The following is a 20,447-nucleotide window of genomic DNA, read 5'->3' as shown; positions in this document are numbered from 1 at the left end:
CTGCCACACCAAGAATCAAGAATCCTCTTGCTGAAACCTTATCCCTGCCTTTGATGTAGTCTCCCTTAAATGAAGGACAGGAACCATTTTTCTAGTCGTTCCAGCTCCTATGTAGACTGGAGGACCTATCAGGAGCTCCCCTTTTTTGAACCTAATTTCTGGCTCTGGCTCTTATTTCTTTACTAAATATTTCAGACTTTGTTTTTCTTAGCTGGCTCATCACCTCCTGAGCAAGAAACTACCCTGGAGGGGTGCTAGCTGACCCATAACGTTGTCATCCAAATAATAAACAGTTACATCTGTATAATTTTTTTTTATTTTTTTTATAATTTTTTAATATTTATTTTTTAGTTTTCGGAGGACACAACATCTTTGTTTGTATGTGGTGCTGAGGATCGAACCCGGGCTGCACGCATGCCAGGCGAGCGCGCTACCGCTTGAGCCACATCCCCAGCCCATGTATAATTTTTAAACCACATTCTTCTTCCACTCTACAGTTTCTAATATTTTTAATTGATAGAATAAACATTTATTGTATACTTTCTATGAGGTAGAAAACTATTCTAGACTCTGAAATATTGTGGTAAATGAGACAAAACAGACCCTGCCCTTTTCAGTATTACACTCAAGTGAGAAAAACAAAACAAAACAAATAAAGATCATTTAATTATATGTTATAACCCCAGATAATGAAAATATAAATAGGGTAAAGAGCCAGAGGAGGAAAACACTGGATCTTTTTAGTTAGGATGATAAGGAAAAGCCTCTCTAGAAAGTGACATATAAGCAAATGCATGACTGATAAGGAAACAAGTCATGTGAAAATATGAAGAAAACAAAAATGGCAGAGCAAAAGCAAATGGAAAAACCTTAGGCAGAATGGAATTGTTTGTTCAAGGATGAACAGAAAGGCCACTGAGGTAAAATGAAGGGAGTAAAGCAAAGTGAAATTAGAGAAAGGAGCCAGATCAAGAAGTCTTATAGACTATTATTTTTTTAAAAAAAAATCCTGTTTGCTTTTAATGGAAGTCACTTGAGAGTTTCAGACAGAGAAATGAATAAACTTATAACCTTTAAAGATCTCTTCAGCTGTAATACTGAGAAGTGACTGAGTTGGGGATAGAAAAAAAATAGCTATTCAATATGGTAGCTTCCAGTCCCAAGTGGCTACTAAACATTTGAAATGTGGATCATTTGAACTGAAGTGTGCTTTAATAATAAAATATACACTGGATTTCAAAAATTTTACTAGAAGAGAAAAGTAAAATACCAACTTTTTACATTTATTACATGTTGAAGTGAAAGCAATAATATTTTTTATACACTAAGTTAAACAACATAATTAAAATTAATTTCACTTGATTCTTTTTTTAATGTAGCAACTATAGAATCTTAAATTACAAATGTGGTTCCCATTGTATTTCTACCTGATAGTGCTATTCTACTGGTGCCTTAGACTAAAATTTTTAAAAGGTGGAAGTGATAAGAAGCATTGGATTCAGGATATATTTTGAAAGTAAAGCCTATAATAACTTGGCTGAATAAATGCTGGGGTAAGGAAAAGAGAGAAACTGTGATTTCAAAATTTTTTTCTTCGGGAATTTGGTAACTGGTAGTAAAATATATTAGGATGGGGAAGTCTTGCATGAAAACTCAAAGTTCTGTTTCAGAATATCATATCTGAGCTGCCCTGTTGGATATCTCAATAACAGAGTCATGATCTCAGAATTCACAAACAAAAAGAGCATCATTCATCAGGAAATGACACTCCTCACATTGTGTAGCATTCTGCCTAAGAAGTTATATCCAACAACTATGTACCTAGTATTCTCTAGGTAGAATACACCTAACCCATATTTTTTACTAACTGTTAGAAAATAATGTAAGTATGTAAATTTGGTTCATGTATAATATTAGTTATATAATAAACATTTGAGAAAATATATGAGTTAGGAGTTCAAATGTTTTAACCTAACAGCCCAGGTATCAAATGCCAGCCACCACTGTACTAAAGTATGGTGCTCAGCAATATTTTCAACCCTCTATCCCTTGGTTTATTCACCTCTAAAATGAATTATCTTATTTAATCCTCATACACAAAGTATGAGGATTAAATAAGATAATTCATGTAAGGTAATTTACCTGGTACACAGTAACAACTTAATACACAACAGCTATTAACCATTATATAAAAACATTCCATCACAGTGAGAGATGGAATAAGTAACAAAGCTATAAAGTTTCTAGGACAGTTTCTTTCTAGCTTTACTTTAGTATATATAATATAATACTTTAGAATATATAATACCTTATCTCAGCAGTCTCCAAAAATCTCTTACCTGTAAGTAGTGTTTGGAACATAGACATCCCTTGCAGGAAACTCCAAAATTTCTCTGGTAGGTCTGACTCTACTGTCGGGATAAAGCTTCACTTGAAGCAGCTCTGGGGTTAGGCAATAATGAGGATTTTCGGGTGCAGGAGAAATGTCTATCTTCAGCTGAGCTACATATAAAAATGTAAGAACAATGTAATCATAATAAATAAAAATTCAATGACTGGCATATTTTAGATCTGAACTGTCCCCCAAAGGCTCTTGTGTTAAAGGGTTGATGGCCACATGTGGTATTATTGGGATTGGTGGAACCTTTAGGAGGTGGCGCTTAGTGAAAGAAGTTAGGTCACTGTGGGTGGGACCCTTAAGAAGATACTGAGACCCAGCCACTTTCTCTGGTTTTGCTTTATAGTTGCCATGAAGTAAGCAGATTTGCTCTACCACATGTTTCCCGCCATAATGCACTGCCTCACAACAGGTCCAAAAGCAACAAAGCCAATCAACCATGGACCAAAACCTCTGAAACTAAAAGCCAAAATAAATCTTTCCTCCTTTTTAAGTTCATTTTTCTCAAATAATCTGTCACAATTATAGAAAGCTGACTATAATAATGATAAAAATGATTTGGGAAGAATTGAGATCCTATTTTGCAGAAAGTCTGGGAAGAATACTACAGAAGTCAAATTACTATCATCTCAGACTTCAAATCATTTTATTTTATTGAGTCTCGAACTTGGAAATTATTAATACCTGAATACATGCATATAACTTAACAAATGCTTTCTGAATAATGAATGGAAGAAATCAATAAGAATTAAAAAAAAAACATACAGTGATAAGCCAACAGTTCAAGGCTAAATTATTTATTTTGGCTTAGTAGATTTCAAAACAGCTTTACTCTGGAATGGTTTGTTCTGAATATTTAGCATTCCATGTGCACATTTTTCCCTCTAGAAAATAATTTTAAGCCAGAATATTACTCATCATTTTCATTTTAGAACTCAAATTATCAAAGGTGCTAAATCCTACATATAAATCATTAGAACACATTATAGTTGATAAGGTGAAGAAGATTGACAATTATTGAGCATAGAAATATGTATGGGCCAAATAAGTGAAAATAAGGAATGCATAACTGTAACTAATATATTAGTGATGACAACAGTCGTAACCAAACATACTCAAATATTTGAAAATACCTGTAATAGGTCTCAGTCGCCGTAAGACAGAAGATGGCCTTCTCATATCAGCAAGGAATTTATACAGATCTTCATCACTTAAACGGTCTCCTTCCTGATTTAAATGATAGAGATAGAAGTACGTGGTAAAACAAATATAGTAGACAGAAATACATTTATACTGCTTGCTAATTAGCATGAAATTCTTCTATAATGCTGTCAGAATGAAAAATTCAATTAATAAGTATAAATATCTCAACTTATTCTCTTTTCTGTTGGTCTTTCAAATTTTACTGAGATTTATGATAGCATTATCTTTCTTATTTACTTATAGTCCATTATCTACACCTATATAGTACTAGAGAACACTATAAAATATAGAAAACAAATACAAGTTAGAGGTAGGTGAAAAGAAAAAAAGGAATATAGATATAAAACAGAATCAATAAGCAATGTAATGTAAAATGCAAAAATCTACAAGTCTTATAAATTTGTTATACTTGAGTTCATATTTGTCTTTTCAACTTTATATTACCTAATTTCTCAAGTGCAAAATCTACAGATTGGTTAAACTTTTTTATAAAAGAAAAACAACAATAAAACTGCTGTTAAGGAAAAGCATAACTATCCTGATACTAAGACTATGAGAAAAAAAAAATCTTCCAAAATTATCTCAATCCGAGACAAAAAGTGGGCAAAAATCTGAATAATATGAAATTTTCAATTTAATGTTAATATTTTCTTTTTTTCTTATAATTAAAATAGTTCGAGGTTGATTTTTTTTCCTTTACTAAGAGTCAGTATTTAATCCAAACCACCTGCTTTTGACATTTCATTTTCTTATTTGTATATATGCTTATTTGTATATTGTCCTGTATTTTATGTAAGACTACTTTGTTACTGTGAGCTTCCCTAGAGACATTTTTCATTTGTTCATTATTATATTCTAACTGGGAACAGAATAGATCTTCTTTTATCTCATTATTTGGGAAGAGATTTTTAATTTCTAAGTGGTTATAGATTTTTTGTTGGTACCTTTAAACAGTTTTTACTCTTATTTGGGTTATGGTTGGAGAATTTGACTATATATAAAGTTTTTTCAGTTACCTAAGATAAAGGTTCATTTACTAAAAAATAGTTACTGAAAGAATAAATCCTCTCCTTTTGACTACAGAATTAATATAGTCCTTATTCATAATACATTCAGATTATCTCTAGACTAAATTACTTCCATTTACTTAACCTATAAAATTATATTACTGGCCTCTACCATTTATGTCCTATTTCTGTGCCTTTCGCTGGTTGTGCCATAATTCCCACCTCTAGATTTGGCCATGTGCCTTCCTTTGGCCAGTAAGTAAATATGTGCAAAAGAAACTAGAAAGCATTTGCACAATTTAGCTTGCCCTCTCTCTCTCTTGAATTTCTGGCACTGCTATGAGAACCTGACCAAGCTAACCTGCTAGAAGATAAGAGCAGACATTCAGAGCCATGGAACAAAGCTGAGTCATTTCAGTATAACCAGCAGAAGTCAGGCTAGATCAGCTGATACCAGCCAACCTTCAAACACTAGTTTGCTGGAGTAGTCTAGCTGACACTTGCCCCCTCATCATTGCTTGTTTACTGTTGTGTACTCCTGAGACTACAAATAACTCATGAAGCTGTCAATGTATAGAATAATGTCTCTAAAACAAATGTGTGAGTTTGACTTTGTTTTAAAATCTTAACATACTTCTAATAATTTTTGGCTTGAAACATTTTATATATAAACACTCTTGATAACTAAATCATCCCAACTGTAGATAGTAAAATAGGGGAAAATAAAATAGGGGAAAAACTGCTTACTGTGTCTCATTTAAGGGAAATTTATGTCTTGAATTCTACTTTGCTAAAACTGTATCTCTGCTTTTTACTTAATTTGCATTTGTGTAATGTATAATTTTCTAGCTATTTAAAAATACTTATAGGGGCTGGGGATGTGGCTCAAGCAGTAGCACGCTCCCCTGACATGCGTGCGGCCCGGGTTCGATCCTCAGCACCACATACAAAAACAAAGATGTTGTGTCCGCCGAGAACTAAAAAATAAATATTAAAAAATTCTCTCTCTCTCTCTCACTCTCTCTTTAAAAAAAATAATAATAATAAAAATAAAAATACTTATAAATAAATAGCACATGCTCATGGCTAAATAGATTTAGTACAGAATTTCAGAAAACAAATTGCAAATGCTTTCCTTTTTATTGCTCTACACTTCTAGTAATCATTTAAGTTTTCAGAAGTACTTAGTGCTAATTTCCAGTTACCAGTATTTAAAACAAGTGTCTACCAGTGTGCTATATTGCTCAGTGGGGTGATTATAGATAACAATAGTGAACATCAAATTTCAAAAAGAAGTATATATTGTAAGTTTTCACAATAAAGAAAAGATAAATGTTTGAGGAGAGAAATCTTTTAACCTCATTTAAAGATATTACACTGTATACATATAATGAAATACCATATTATCCCCATTAATATGTATAATTTTTGTTTTTATATACAAATTTTAAAATAAATCAAATTTAATTTTTAAAAATAGTGTCTGTTACATGATGAATGCTCCAAATATAACTGTTGGCTAAACAGGAGAGGGGTAGATGGCTTATTGATTCTGGTTTACTGCACCAGTTCAAGGATATAGAAGGTTGATGAAATAAAAAGAAAGCTATGTAAACAGTAGCAGAAGTGACACAGCAGCTGAAATAGAAACCGAAAGAAGCATCATATCTCCAAGATTGTGTTATTGTTTCAGATTAATCTACTGCCCTGGTTTCCACCTGTATTTGTCCTATCATTTCATTCAGGTAACACTGTTATAGCCTTCTCTTGATGCTTTCTTTTATAACTGTCCATAATAAAAAGACCCTTACCACTTTATCATTTGCTTTTTATCCATTAGAATGTCTCACAGGAGTCACCTATGAATACCACTGACCTGTTTCAGAGAAGGGAGCTTCAAGTAGATTGCTGTCAATTCAATGAACATTCTGACCTTGTCCTCTCAAATTATAATTAGAGAATTCCTTAAAATAACACCTCAAAATGAAGAAGTCTGAGATAATTCTTAGCATTTTCCTTCAATCTAAGTTTCCTCTCTATTCATAGATGAATCTATTCATCTTCTCACTTAGGACAAAAACTTTCAAACTTTGTTGATCTTGATTGCAATATAATAATCCATTTTACATCAAAACCCAATATACTCATATACACAAAATGGCTCCCTAAGCAATATTTAACCACAGGAAGCACAACACACTATTATTTTTTCTGCTGGGTATTAACTTCTAAACTGGTTTCCAATACCACTAATGGGTCATGATTGGCTTGTGAAAAATACTGATTTGATTTGAAGTGGAAGGAACAGCTTTCAAAGAAAATGTCCTTAAAGAAAAAACACTCTTGGATATATAAATCCATCTCTTAAAACACTGACTACAATTTAGCACAGAAATGAACTATACAGGTCTAAATGTTTTATTCCACATACTGTAGATTATGGTAGTCTAGGTCAGAAAAATTGGGGTGGGGAAGACAAAGAAAAGTACACATTCACTCTAAGGAAATTCATAAATCATCAATGCTTAAGATAAGTTATACATTACAAATGAGAAATAAGATATAGGTATGAAAGATTAATTTTGATGCATTAATAATGTTAAAGTCAATTTTATATAACTATAATAATAAAACAATAGAATATAAATTGTTTCTTATTCTTATAGCTTTTACTCTTATTATTTTTTAAATTTTTATTCTTTCTTTAAAGTTAGGCTGGGAATATGGCTCAGAGGTAGGGCACTTGCCTAACATGTTCAAGGCCCTGGGTTAAATCCACACCACCACCATTAAAAATAAATAAATAAATAAAAGTTCTAATACTAAAAAATTGTGCTTTTATGTGTAATAAGGATTGTAATGCATTCCACTGCTGTCATGTATTTTTTAAAAAATTTAAAAAGTTCTTAGAATCACACATGATTCTAAGAATCACAGAATGTACATGTATGGTACAATTATTACTTTCCTGAACTAAAACTAAAAGAAATTTATATACAAACATCTTCCCAGAACTCCTACATGACAGAACAATACCTGCTTAAAAAAATTGGTCACTGTAAGAGTAGCAGGTCGAAAGCTGGTCAAGTTGCAAGAATCATCTCCACTTGTTGTCCTTTCAAGTGATCTTCTGCCAACAATACTAGAATTCCTCCTTTCTGACCAGGACCCTTTTCGTTCTACCAAGGGGAAATAAAATAAGACAATCATTTTCATAAAATTTTAAATTTAAAGCAGCTTTCAAACCTAGGGAAGAATCCACTAATACACTAAAATTGAAAATTGTAGCATATTAGAGAGATTAGGAAGAAATCTCTTGAATCTTTTGGCTCTCTTTTTAAAAGACTATAACACACAAGGAGCTATGTGTATGATCAAAGATATACTACAAAAAGCAGCTATGGAGGAGCTAGCTACTCATTTATATGACATATTTGCCAAAATGGAAATTTTAGTCACCTATAATGGTAATACAGTCTTAGCATTTGAATTTGAAACAGAACTGAAAGATAAAAACTTCACGAGGTAATTCTTTTTCCTTGTGGTGCAAAAGATCCCGTGTATATAAGATAATTCTACTATTTAAAACAAACAGAACAACCAAATTGAAGATCAATGATGAAACAGAATATATGAACAAAACTATAAACAAACTGGACCAAAGAGACATTTATTTTAGACTTTACTAAGTAAGAAAGAATGACATATTCTTTAAGCACTTATAAAACATTCTCCAAAACAGTCCATATAATAAGACAAAAGATAAGATACAATAAATCCAAAAGAATCAAAATCATGAAAAATATGTCCTCCAAAAACAGTGGAGTTTGGGGCTCGGGTTATAGCTCAGTAACAGAGCACTTGCCTAGCATATGTGAGGCTCTTAAGTTCAATCCTCAGCACAACATAAAAATAAAGAAAGAAAATATAGGTATTATGTCCATCTGCAACTAAAAAAAAATATTTTTAAAAACAGTGGAATTAAATTATAAATCAATAGTAAAAAATGTGAGGAATTCACAATTGGAAGTGAAATAGCACTTGGGAATAGCCAATGGGAAAAGAAGGGATTATACACAGGAAATTATAAAGTAAGATGTATGAAAATAAAAATAAAACAAGTGGAATACTGAAAGCAGTGCTCAGAGGAAAATGTATAGCTAAAAAATGCCTATATTAAAAAGAAATATTTCGAATCAGTAACATAATCTCATACTTCAAGGAACTAGCAAAGAGAAACTAAGACCAAAGAGAGCTGGATACAGAAAAGACAATATCGGAGTAGAAACTGATGAAATAGAAACTAGAGAAAACAACAGAGAAAAATCAATAAAACCAAAAATTATTTCTTCAAAAAGAAAACATTCACAAACCTTCAGCTAAATTAATGAAGAAAAATGGAAAAGCTTACTATACTAATGTCATAAATTGAAGAGCAGTATTACTACTGAATCTACAGGTTAAAAGAAATATATATATCAATATTATAAACAAGTATAGGCCAATACTTAGATAATAATTCAAACTTACATGAAATGTACAAATTTCCAGAAAGATACAAGGTACTAATAAATCTGACTCAAGATAAAAGAGAAAACTAAAACAAGTGAAGAGGTCTAATTAGTATAGAAGAACTTACCACAAGAAAAGACCAGGTCAAGAAAGCTTTACTGGAATTCTTCCAATCTTTGAAAGAACTAATAACAATCATCCAAGAACTCTTCCAAAACACAGAAGGAACACTTCCTACCCCATTCTATCAGGCCAGTATTACCCTGACACCAAAACCAGACAGAGGTATCACAAGAAAGAAAAACTACACACCTACAAAGTAAACCATATGAATAAAGATGCAAAATGCCTGAACACAATAACTAGCAAACACATGGAAAAGATTATATGCCATGACCAGACAGGACTTTCCCAGGAATTTAAAGTTAATTTAACATCCAAAAAATAATCAATCAATGCAACAGGGCAAAACATAAAAATCATTTCAAGAGGCAGAAAAAAACATTAGATAAAATTCAATCATCTTTCATGATAAAAGCACTAAAAAAAAAATTAGGAATAAAAGGGAACTTCCTCAACCGACTAAAGCAAATCTGCCAAAATCCTACTACAGTCTGGGATTTAGCTAAGTGATAGAGCATATGCTTATCCTGGGATCAATCCCCATCACCAAAGGAGGGAGAAGAGAAAGAAGAGGGAGAGGGAGAGAGAAAAGGAGAAGGAGAGGGAGAGGGAGAGAGAGAGAGAGTGAAAAGAAAATCCTATAGCAAACACAGTGCTTGATGTTTGTAAAAGACAGAATGAATACATCCTAAGATCAGGAGTGAAACAAGGATATCCACTCTTGCCACTTCTACTTATCTTTGTTTGGAGATTCTAGTTAAGACAATTAGAAAAGAAAAATTTTAAAATGCATACAGATTAGAAAAGTAAACCTATTTTTATTTTCAAATGTCTTAATTTTATATATAGAAAATCCCAAGGAATCTAGAGAAAACAAACAATAACAATTAGAATTAACAAATTTAAAAAATGTTTCATAGTACAAGATCAATGTGCAAAAGTCAAGTATGTTTTTATACACTAAAAATGGTCATTCTGAAATCTAAATCAAGATGATAATTCCATTTAAAATAGTATCAAAATGCAATGAAATACTTGGGTATAAATGTAACAAGGGCAAAAGATATACTGAAAACTACACAACATTGCTAAAAAAAAAAAAACTAACAGATTTAAATAAATGGGGGAAAACATCCCATGTTCTTGGAGTCAAAGACTTAATATCATTAAGATGACAATAATTTATAAATTGATCTATAGATTCAATGCAAGCCCTATCAAAATTCTAGCAGTCTTTCTACAGAAATTGACAACTAATCCAAACTTTCATATAAAAATACAAGGAATCCAAAATAGCCAAAATAATCTTGAGAAAAGCTAACAAAGTTAGAGGCCCAGTTTTCTCAATTTCATAATTTGCTAAAAGCTAAAGTAATACAGTATAGTATCGGAATAAGGTTAGACATCTAGATCAGTGGAATGGAATTAAGAGCCCAGAAATAAACCTACAATCTATAATCAATAGATTTTTGACAAGCATGCTAAGACTATTCAATGGGTTATTTTAATAGCCTTTTCAACAAATGGTGTATGGACAAATAAAAAAATAATAAAGTTGGACCCTGATCTTGTATTGTATATAAATTTTAACTTAAAACTGATCATAACCCTAAATGTAAGAGCTAAAACTACAAAAATGTTATAATAAAACCTAACAGTAAATTGTCTTAATCTTGGGTTAGGTATCAGTTTCTTAGACACAACACCAAAATCACAGTGACAAAAATAAATAGAAAAACTGGACTTCACCAAAATTCAAAACTTCTGTACTGTAAATAATACCACCAAGAAAAGAGAATCCAAAATAAGAGAAAATATTTTCAAATCATACATTAGATATGGGATTTGTATCCAGTACATGTAAAGAACTCTAACAACTCAAAGACAAGAAGATAAAAATCACATTTAAAAATAAGGCATTAATTAAATAACAAAAAGACAACAAAGCCATTAAAAAATGGACAAAGGATAATAATCTATAATCTTCAAAGAAGACACACAAAAAGCCAATACACACAAAATGATGCTTAGTATCATTAGTTATCAGGGAAAGGCAAATCTAAACCATGATGAGATAACACTTCACCTGAGCTTGGCTGGTTGGTTATAATCAAAGAACAGATAACTAAGTACTGGCAAAGATTTTGGAAAAATTGGAACTTTCATAAATTGATAGCAAGATGTTTGAAAGTGAAGTCACATTGGAAAATAATATGGTAAATCCCCAAAAGGTTAAACAGAATTATCATACAACTAGCTATATATTTAAGAGAAATAAAAATATATGTCCACACAAAAGCTTATATATGAATGGTCATTACAGCATTTATTCAAAATAATCAAAAAGTGGAAACAACCCATATGGCCATCAAATGATAAACAGATAAGCCAAATATAGTACATTAATACAATGAATTATCATGGCAATGAAAAAAAGGCAGTGATACATGCTACAAATGGGATGAACCTTATGAAAACACGCTAAGTAAAAGAAGCTAGCCACAAAAGAACTCATATTGTAAAACTGCTTGTGTATGAAATGCCTGGCATAGAAAAATCCTTAAAGACAGAAAGTGTATTAGTGGTTATTTACAGCTGGGTTTGGGAATTAGAGGAGAATGAGGAGTACCTGCTAATGGGTAAAAAAGTGTTTCAAAATTAGATTGTGGTGATGGTTGCAGAACACTGTGAATATAACAAAAACCACTGTATTATACTCTTTAAATAGGTGAATTGTATGATATTCAAATTATACTTCAATAAAAGTGTTAAATGAAAAAGAAGAAAAAAATTATTTCTATGCCACACTGTGCAGTATATAAATAAGACTATATAAGAAAAAATAATTATACATTTAGAAATATTTTATATAAAACATGCTTACCTCCAGTACTGATTTCTACTTCTGTAGAATCTCTTTCTAAACTCCCAGCACTGCTAACAATATTCATCAAATGAATGGCAGTCCAAGCAAAAGGCATGCGATACTTCCCAAGTCTTTGGCAAAACTGATCAGCCTGACTTTTCAGCTTCTCCAATTTTTCCTTATTCTGCAAAAAAGAACTTCAAACATTATTAAGCTTGAAAGAAATCAATTAGATGTTATTTAATACTATATAAAGGGGTAGGTTAAGAGTTTTAAATTTTCAACAAAGATAAGAAAGGCAATTTATACTTTTCAGAGATCAAGTAACAATGCATTATCTTAACCACTCAACAATCTCAATTCTTTCTACAAAGATATCCCCTGAAACAAATATTAAGGTGGCCTGCAAGAGCTAACCAATGGTCTGACTGAAAACCTCCCTAACATACTCTTTTCCTATAGGATATAGGATAGACAGTATCTTACCTTAGAAATTAGGGCTGGAAAGAGATGGAAAGAGAAATAAAGGGAAATAAAAAGGAAGAACTGGGAGTAGTGGCACACACCTGAAATCCCAGCAACTTGAAAGGATGAGGCAGGAAACAGCAAGTTTGAGACCAGCTTTAGCAACTTAGCGAGGCCCTGTCTCAAAATTTTAAAAAGTAAATAAAAAAGGCTGGGAATACAGCTCAGTGGGTAAGCACCCCTGGATTAAATTCCCAGTCACCGTGATCCCCAAAAAAGGAAAAAAGGAAGTAGGATAACAACAACAACAAAAATGACATAATAGTGAAATTCTTTAATATACTTTGTATTTACTGTCCCAAATTAACAACAGTAATAATGTGAAGGGGAAATGTCATTCTACCTTGGTGGCATCTGCTTCTTTGAAAATCATATATGGTTCTGCACACTCTCCAATGTCTCCTTGCTGTAGGACTTTTTCTAGCTGTAAAAGGGAAAATGTAAAGATTAATTAAGCTTTAAAAAAAAAAAAAAGTCTAAAAAATGCAAGGATGGTTCAATATACAAAAAAAATCAATGCATTAACAAAATGAAGGCAGAAAATATATATGATCATTTCAATTAATACAGAAAAAGCAGATAAAAAGCAGATACAGAAAAGTAGATAAAAGTTAACATCCTTTCCTGATAGAAACATTCAACAAACTAGGAATACAAGGAAAGAACCTCAACATAATAAAGGCAGTATATGAAAAACTCACAACTAACATTGTAACCAATGGTGAAAGACTGAAAGCTTTTCCTCTAAACCCAAGAACAAAACAAATATGTCCATGGCTTGCCTGTTCTACTCAACATAATGCTGAAAGTCAAAGCCAGAGCAATTAGTTAAGAAAATGAATAAAAGGTATCTGAACTGGAAAGTAAAAATTAAAATGATCTTTGCAGATGACATGATCTTTTTTTAAAATATATTTTTAGTTGTAGATGGACCTTTATTGTATTTATTTATTTATATGCAATGCCAAGAATCAAACCCAGTGCCTCACACATGCCAGGCAAGTATGCTACCGCTAAGCCACAGCCCCAGCCCTGACATAATCTTTTATGTACCAAACTCTCACAGATTCCACCTCCCACAAAAAAAAAAAAAAAAAAAAAAAAAAACTATCAAAACTAATAAGTAAATTCAACAAATTGCAGGTTACCAAAATGACACATTAACAATGAGGAATTGCAAAAGAAAATTAAGAAAACAATTACATTTATAACAACATTAAAAAGAATAAAATATTTAGGAGTAAACATAAAAAAGAAACTAAAATATTTACATAGTTAAATGAAAGTAGACACAAATAAATGGAAAGATATCCCATGTCCATGCACTGAAAGACTTAATAATATTAGGATGCCAATAATATCCAAAGTAATCTATTATTAATTAAATCTCTATCAAAATTCCAATGAGTTTTTTTGCAGAAATAGAAAAACCCATCTTAATATTCAGAAAGAATCTCAAAAGGATCCGAATCATAAAAAAAAAAACACCCTCAAGTGAAAAATTAAAAAAAAAAGTTGAAGGTCTCACATTTCCAGATGTGAAAATTTATTGCAAAACTAGAGTAATCAAAACAGTATGGTACTAGAATAAAGACAGACATACAGACAATGAAATAAAATAAAGTTCAGATATAAACTTCATATATATGGTCAAATGATTTTAGATAACAGTGCCAAGACCACTCAACAGAAAAAAAGATAATTTTTTTCAACAAATATTGTGGAAAGCTGGATATCCAAATGCAAAGAATAAAACAACCCTTACCTTACACCATGACTACCTTACACCAAAATTAAGTCAAAATGCCAAATTATGCTATGTGCATGTACAAATACATCACAATGAATCCCACTGTTATTATGTACTAATATAAAACTAACAACAAAAAAAGAAAATCCGCAATGACTTTGTCATATAAAGCAAGTTAGAGAAAAATACCTCAATAAAATGGATATATACATGTCACACTCTATATGAATGGGGAGTGAATGTGCTTTTGAAAACTTAGTGTAATAGAAAATAAAGTGTAATGAATTCAGTAAGTTTTGTCAGTTGCCAGATACTATATGGCCTCATAAAAGAAACAGTGTGGAATTTACCCTGACACAGTTATGGGCATTTTGAAGGAAACCTGTTTTTCATAGTAGAAAATGAGTTGATATATTTGTACAATATATTTTCTCAATAACGTACTGGGTATTTAACAACCCCACCCTTTCACTTACACCTATATAGATAAAACAAATTCTCTTCTACTTAAGGAGTTTCTATCAAGTAGTACAAAAGCAATAACAAAAAATTAAGTCAAATGGATCAAAGACTTAAATCAGACTTAAAATCATGCCAGGCATGATGGCGCACATCTATAATCCCAGTGGCTTGGAAGGCTAAGGAAGGAGAACTGCAACTTCAAAGCCAGCCTCAGCAACTTACCAAGACTCTGTCTTAAAATAAAAACTTAAAAAAGGCTGGGGGTATGGCTCAGCCCTTAAAAAAATGACTGGATTGAACTCTGGGTTCAATCCCTGGTAGCAAAAAAAAGGACTTTAAGCCATAAAGTCCCTATAATAAAACATAGGGGGAAACTTCATAACCCTGGACTTGCAAATGATTTCTTAAAATATGACACAAAAAGCACAAACAATACAAGTAGGTAGATAAATTGGACAACACTGAAACTTACATTTACTATATCAAAGGACAAAATAAACAGAACAAAAAGGCAATGTACAAAATGAGAGAAAATATCTGCACAGCGTACATCTGACATGAAGTTAATTTCAACAATATATATATAAAAAAAACTCCTACAATTCAACAACAAAAACTTGATTAACCTACAGGCAAAGGACTTGAATAGATATTTTTCCAAAGAATTTACACAAATGGCCAACAAACATGTGGAAATATGCTCAACATCACACATTAGAGAGATGCAAATCACAATGAAATTATCATCTCACATCCATCAGGATGGTAGCTAACAACAGAAAATAAGTGTGAGTGAGGATGAGAAGAAAGTGAAACACTTATGCACTATTAGCAGGAATGTAAAATGGTAAAGTCACTATGAAAAAGAGTATGGAGTTTCCTCAAAAAATTAAAAATAGAATTTATAAAGTAATTTTATTTCCAGGTACAGATTCAAAAGAATTGAAAGGCCTCAAACAGATAATTATATATCAATATTCATAAAGGTGTTAGTCACTATAGCCATACAGAAGAAGCAAAGTGTCTATCAAAGTGGAGAATGGATTAGAATGCAATATATATATTTTTTTTCATATACATTTACAATGAAAAATTATTCAAAAAGGAAGGAAATCCTAACATACATTACAACCTACAGGAACCTTGAAAACATCATGTTAAGAGAAATAAGCCAGTCACAAAAAAGACAAATACTGCATGATTCCACTTATAAGAGGTAGCTAGAGTAGTCAAATTCATAAAAACAGAAAGTAAAATAAGGTTGGCAGGGGCTGGGGAAGAGCATCTAACAGGGAGTCATTTAGTGAGTATAGAGTTTCACTTTTGCACAACAAAAAACTTCTAGAGATGGTATCACAACAATGTGAAAACAGTTAATACTGACCCACATACTAAAAAATTGTTAACATGATAAATTTTATGTTATGTGTAATTTTTCACAATTAAAAATGTTTTTAAAAGCAGTCAGTCATTAATTTATTTCCAGTTAATATATCAATATGCAAAATCCCAATTTAAAAATTACAACTCACAAGTGGCTAATATAATAGTTACTACTGACCATATTGCTCTAAAATGTCTCCCTTTCCCCCAATAGAATTTTTCAGGTTAAAAAAAATAAAAACTTGTAAATACAATAGCACAGTCTGATTACAGCATGTAATAAGAAGGAATTGGAGCAACTAAAATTCTGAAACACTGCTGATGGGACTATACTTTGAACAAACCATGCTAGGAAACTAGCTGTTTTCTAATAAAACTAAAGATATAAATACATGATGTTCAAGTAACATAACAATATTCCCAATAGAAATGCAACATATTTGTACCAAAAATCATGTAGAAGAATAAAAGGAAAAGCTAAATGACAGTGAAAGAAGTCAAAATACAAGTTATCTGTTGGAAGTACGGGCTACTCACTAGAAAGAAACAAGAGAACCCTCCAGGATGATGACGGTACATAACTTAGGCTCAACAGCGATTATACTGATGAATACATGTGTAAGAATCATCATACTATTTACCTCAAATATGTATACTATTCAGGGCTCAATGTACTTTGTATTTCAATTAAAATTGATAAATATCAAGTTAAATAACTCAAACTCATATTCATTGTTGGTAGGAACATAATTATCAAAGAGACTTTGGAAACTTGTTTGGCAGCATCTACCAAAGCTGATATACAAACATCCTATGACTCAGCCCTTCTACTCCTAGGAATACACTAATTAGAAATTAGTAAAACTATCTATTTTCATAGACTGAAAATATTCACAGACTCACCAATAGAAGATAAAAACTTAAATGATCCAAAATGACCATCACCAATAAAATGGATACATTGTGATATATATAGACCATAAAATATTACAAAGTAATAAAAATTAATTTTAAAACTGTTGCATACAACAACATGGACTAATCACATTTTGGTCCCATTAATAACAGTCCTCAAGCTTTGGAAAAAGGAGGAAGCAGTAAATAGACTAGGTCACAGGATGGTTCCTGAGATTCTGCCAATGTTTTATTTCTAAACCTGGCTGGCTGGTCACAAAGTGTATTCATTTGGAGATAATTAATTAAGTTATATATTTATAACTCCTATAATTATGTCTTCAAATAATTAATTAATTAGTTATTTAAATAATTAGTTAGTTAGTTAATTAAATAATTTTAAGTGAACATTATGAAAATTTCCTTACTGTAATCCAAGTTTTTGTTTGTCTATTTGTGGTTTTCTTTCAATATGTTTTATATTTTTTTGTTCACCAAAATGGAAAGTGTACATAAGAAAAAAAACCCAAACATAGTGGTGTAATCCCTTCACATATTTGTCAGAAAATAACTGTACTAAAGAAGGAACATAAAAATAAGCAAGGGGCCAATAATTCTGGCTGACCCAAACCTCAATATCCTAGACAGAAACAAACTCCACTAATAGTCCCAATTCTTCACCCTTTTTTCCTTCCTTTTGCTATATGACACTGCAGTTTCTCCTTATAATGAGACCAAGTATATATCCCAATTCCTCGAGCTCATGTTGTTATGTGACCTGCTTTTGGTCAATGGAATGTCAGCAGGCCCCATGTAACCAAAGACTTGAAAAGTGCTTATGCAACTGAGTCTAGCCAGAATATCTTGCTGGAAAAGAAGACATCCAAAAAACACCACCAGCCAAATCATCAAACTCTCAGCCAATCTACAGACATTGATGCATGGGTATCACTACAGTGTAATGACTTTAATTCTTTTTAATTCTTTCCACCTGGAAAGAGTACAGCCTAGCTGACCAGCAGACAACTCAGATCCATGAACTGTACAAATGTTTATTGTGGTACCCACTGGAGCACTGTCTCTTTGTTCTTGTACAGCAGTAACCATCCAATACAAATGCCAGGGTAATATTTCTCTCAAGAAACAAAAAACACCCTGATGAGTCATAAATGAAAAAGAAAATCTCCTAAATACATTTCCTTTAAAATTTAAATAATAATTTCACTTGGTGTTTTTTTTCCTGCAATTAGAGAAAAATCTTTAGACACACAAGATTATACTCTATATTTGTACCATACTGATTTTTCATTAATATTATTTCATTATACATTTCTGTAACATTAAAAGTTCTTCAAAATTGTGGTTTTAATGGACATAGTATTACATCACATGAATGTACAATGATTTAAGTCCTTATTTCCTTATATTGTACATTTACATACAATTTTTTTTATTCTTATTCCTATGTAAACCATTCATTCCTATGACAACAAATCTTGTCACTAATCTCATTTTCCAGCAACCAATATTTCAACCACTATCTATCTCTATATTACCAGCTAACTTTTAGCATGTAAAATAACTATATATATTATATTTTTTATATAATATAAATCTTTACTTGCAGTACTGTTCATTTAACTAAAATTTATTTTAACCTGAATTCATAGGAATATACCCACAAATTAGGACATTATTCCTGTGGGTAAAAAGAATTCATTTCATGAAAATCCATTTCATAACCTTATTATAAAATTCATTACCTTTTTATGATAATTTTATATAAATAAAGATAAAGTGATTAAGGAATATATTTTAGGCTACTCTCAAGTCAAGGTCAAGTTAAAGTAAATTATTCTTTAAGTTACACAAAGCTAAGTAGCTTAGTAACTTCAGAATTTGTAACTCTTTTTCTTAATCAGCTGACACTCAAATCATAATGCTCCTTGACATGATTTAGCTTTCAATATTAATATGATTTAGAAACTGACAAAACTATAGTATGGCTCTTGTGATGGTTAATTTTATGTGCCAATTTGGCTAAGGTATGACTCTCAGTTGTTTGGTCAAACACAATCTAAATGTTGCTATGAAGGCTTTTTTTAAGAAGTTGATTAACATTTAAAGCAGGAGACTGAAAGTAAAGCAGTTTATTGTGTGGGTGGTCTCATCTAAGCAGTTGAAGGGCTTGCAAGCAAAGAGAGTTTTCCCAAATAAGAAATTCTCTTTAAACCTGGAAACCCTGCCTGAGTTTCCAGTATGCTTTCCTGTGGACTTTGGACTCAAGACTATAAAATCAAATCTACTCCATTTTGCCTCTCTTTTCACAGTTTTAATTGGTGCATTATAGTTGTACATAATGATAGCATTCGTTACTATGTATTCATACATGCACACAATATAACAATATAATTTAGCCAATATGTCTCCATCACTCTTCACCCACCTCACCCACTGATCCCTTTCCTCTTCTAATCTCCCTTTGATTTTCACTAGAACTGAGCCCACCCCCGACACACACACACACACACACACACACACACACACACTTTTCCTTTCCTTTTTTCCTCCCTACAACCCCTGACCTTCTGAGTTTGGCTTATTTCACTTAACAGAATGGTCTCAAGTTGCATCCATTTTCCTGAAAATGACATAATTTCATTCTTCTTTATGGCTGAATAAAACTCCATTGTGTATATACACACCACATTTTCTTTATCCATGCATCCACTGATGGACACCTAGGCTGGTTCCATAGTTTAGCTATTGTGAATTGTGATGCTATAAACATGGGTATGAGGGATGGGTTGTGGCTTAGCAGTACAGTGCTCGCTAGCATGTGTGAGGCACTGGGTTTGATTCTAGGCACCATATAAAAATAAATAAATTAAACAAAGGTATTGTGTCCAACTACAACTGGAAAAAAAAATTTTTTAAATACATGGGTATGCGTGGGTATCACTATAATTTGATGACTTTAATTCTTTTTTCCCCTTTTTGTTGATTCTTTTTAATTATATACATTGGGATTCATTTTGACATAATTATAAGGGTATGGAATATAATTTTGTCTAATTCAGTCCCCAGTATTTCCCCTTTTCCTCCCTAATGACTTTAATTCTTTAGGATAAATACCAAGGAGTGGCATAGCTGGGTCATAGGGTGGTTCCATGACTAATCTTTTAAGTAACCTCCACATTGATTCCCATAGTGACTATACTAATTTACAATCCCACCAATAGTGTAGAAATGTTTCTTTATCTCCACATCCTCTCCAACATTTATTAGTGTTTGGATTTTGGGGGTGGGGGGGGTGGGGGGGGG

The 20,447-nt window shown here is 31.8% G+C and overlaps 1 protein-coding gene across 1 annotated transcript in view; it reads right to left on the bottom strand.

Moving 5' to 3' along the window:
• The window catches only part of Dock7 (dedicator of cytokinesis 7), a 181,412-nt gene that overhangs the window by 148,338 nt on the left and 12,627 nt on the right, over positions 1-20,447 (bottom strand). The window contains exons 9-13 of the mRNA XM_048816301.1: positions 12,978-13,058; positions 12,128-12,293; positions 7,645-7,787; positions 3,532-3,625; positions 2,340-2,502 (exon numbers count right to left, since the gene is read on the bottom strand). Coding sequence (XP_048672258.1) covers positions 2,340-2,502; positions 3,532-3,625; positions 7,645-7,787; positions 12,128-12,293; positions 12,978-13,058 — 647 coding nt within the window. The remainder of the gene's footprint in view (positions 1-2,339; positions 2,503-3,531; positions 3,626-7,644; positions 7,788-12,127; positions 12,294-12,977; positions 13,059-20,447) is intronic.

The sequence above is a fragment of the Marmota marmota genome, unplaced genomic scaffold, assembly GCF_001458135.2.
Source record: "Marmota marmota marmota unplaced genomic scaffold, marMar, whole genome shotgun sequence".
Classification (NCBI taxonomy): Eukaryota; Metazoa; Chordata; class Mammalia; order Rodentia; family Sciuridae; genus Marmota; species Marmota marmota.
Note: the sequence above shows the minus strand (reverse complement) of the source record. Positions and strands in the feature narration are given on the sequence as shown.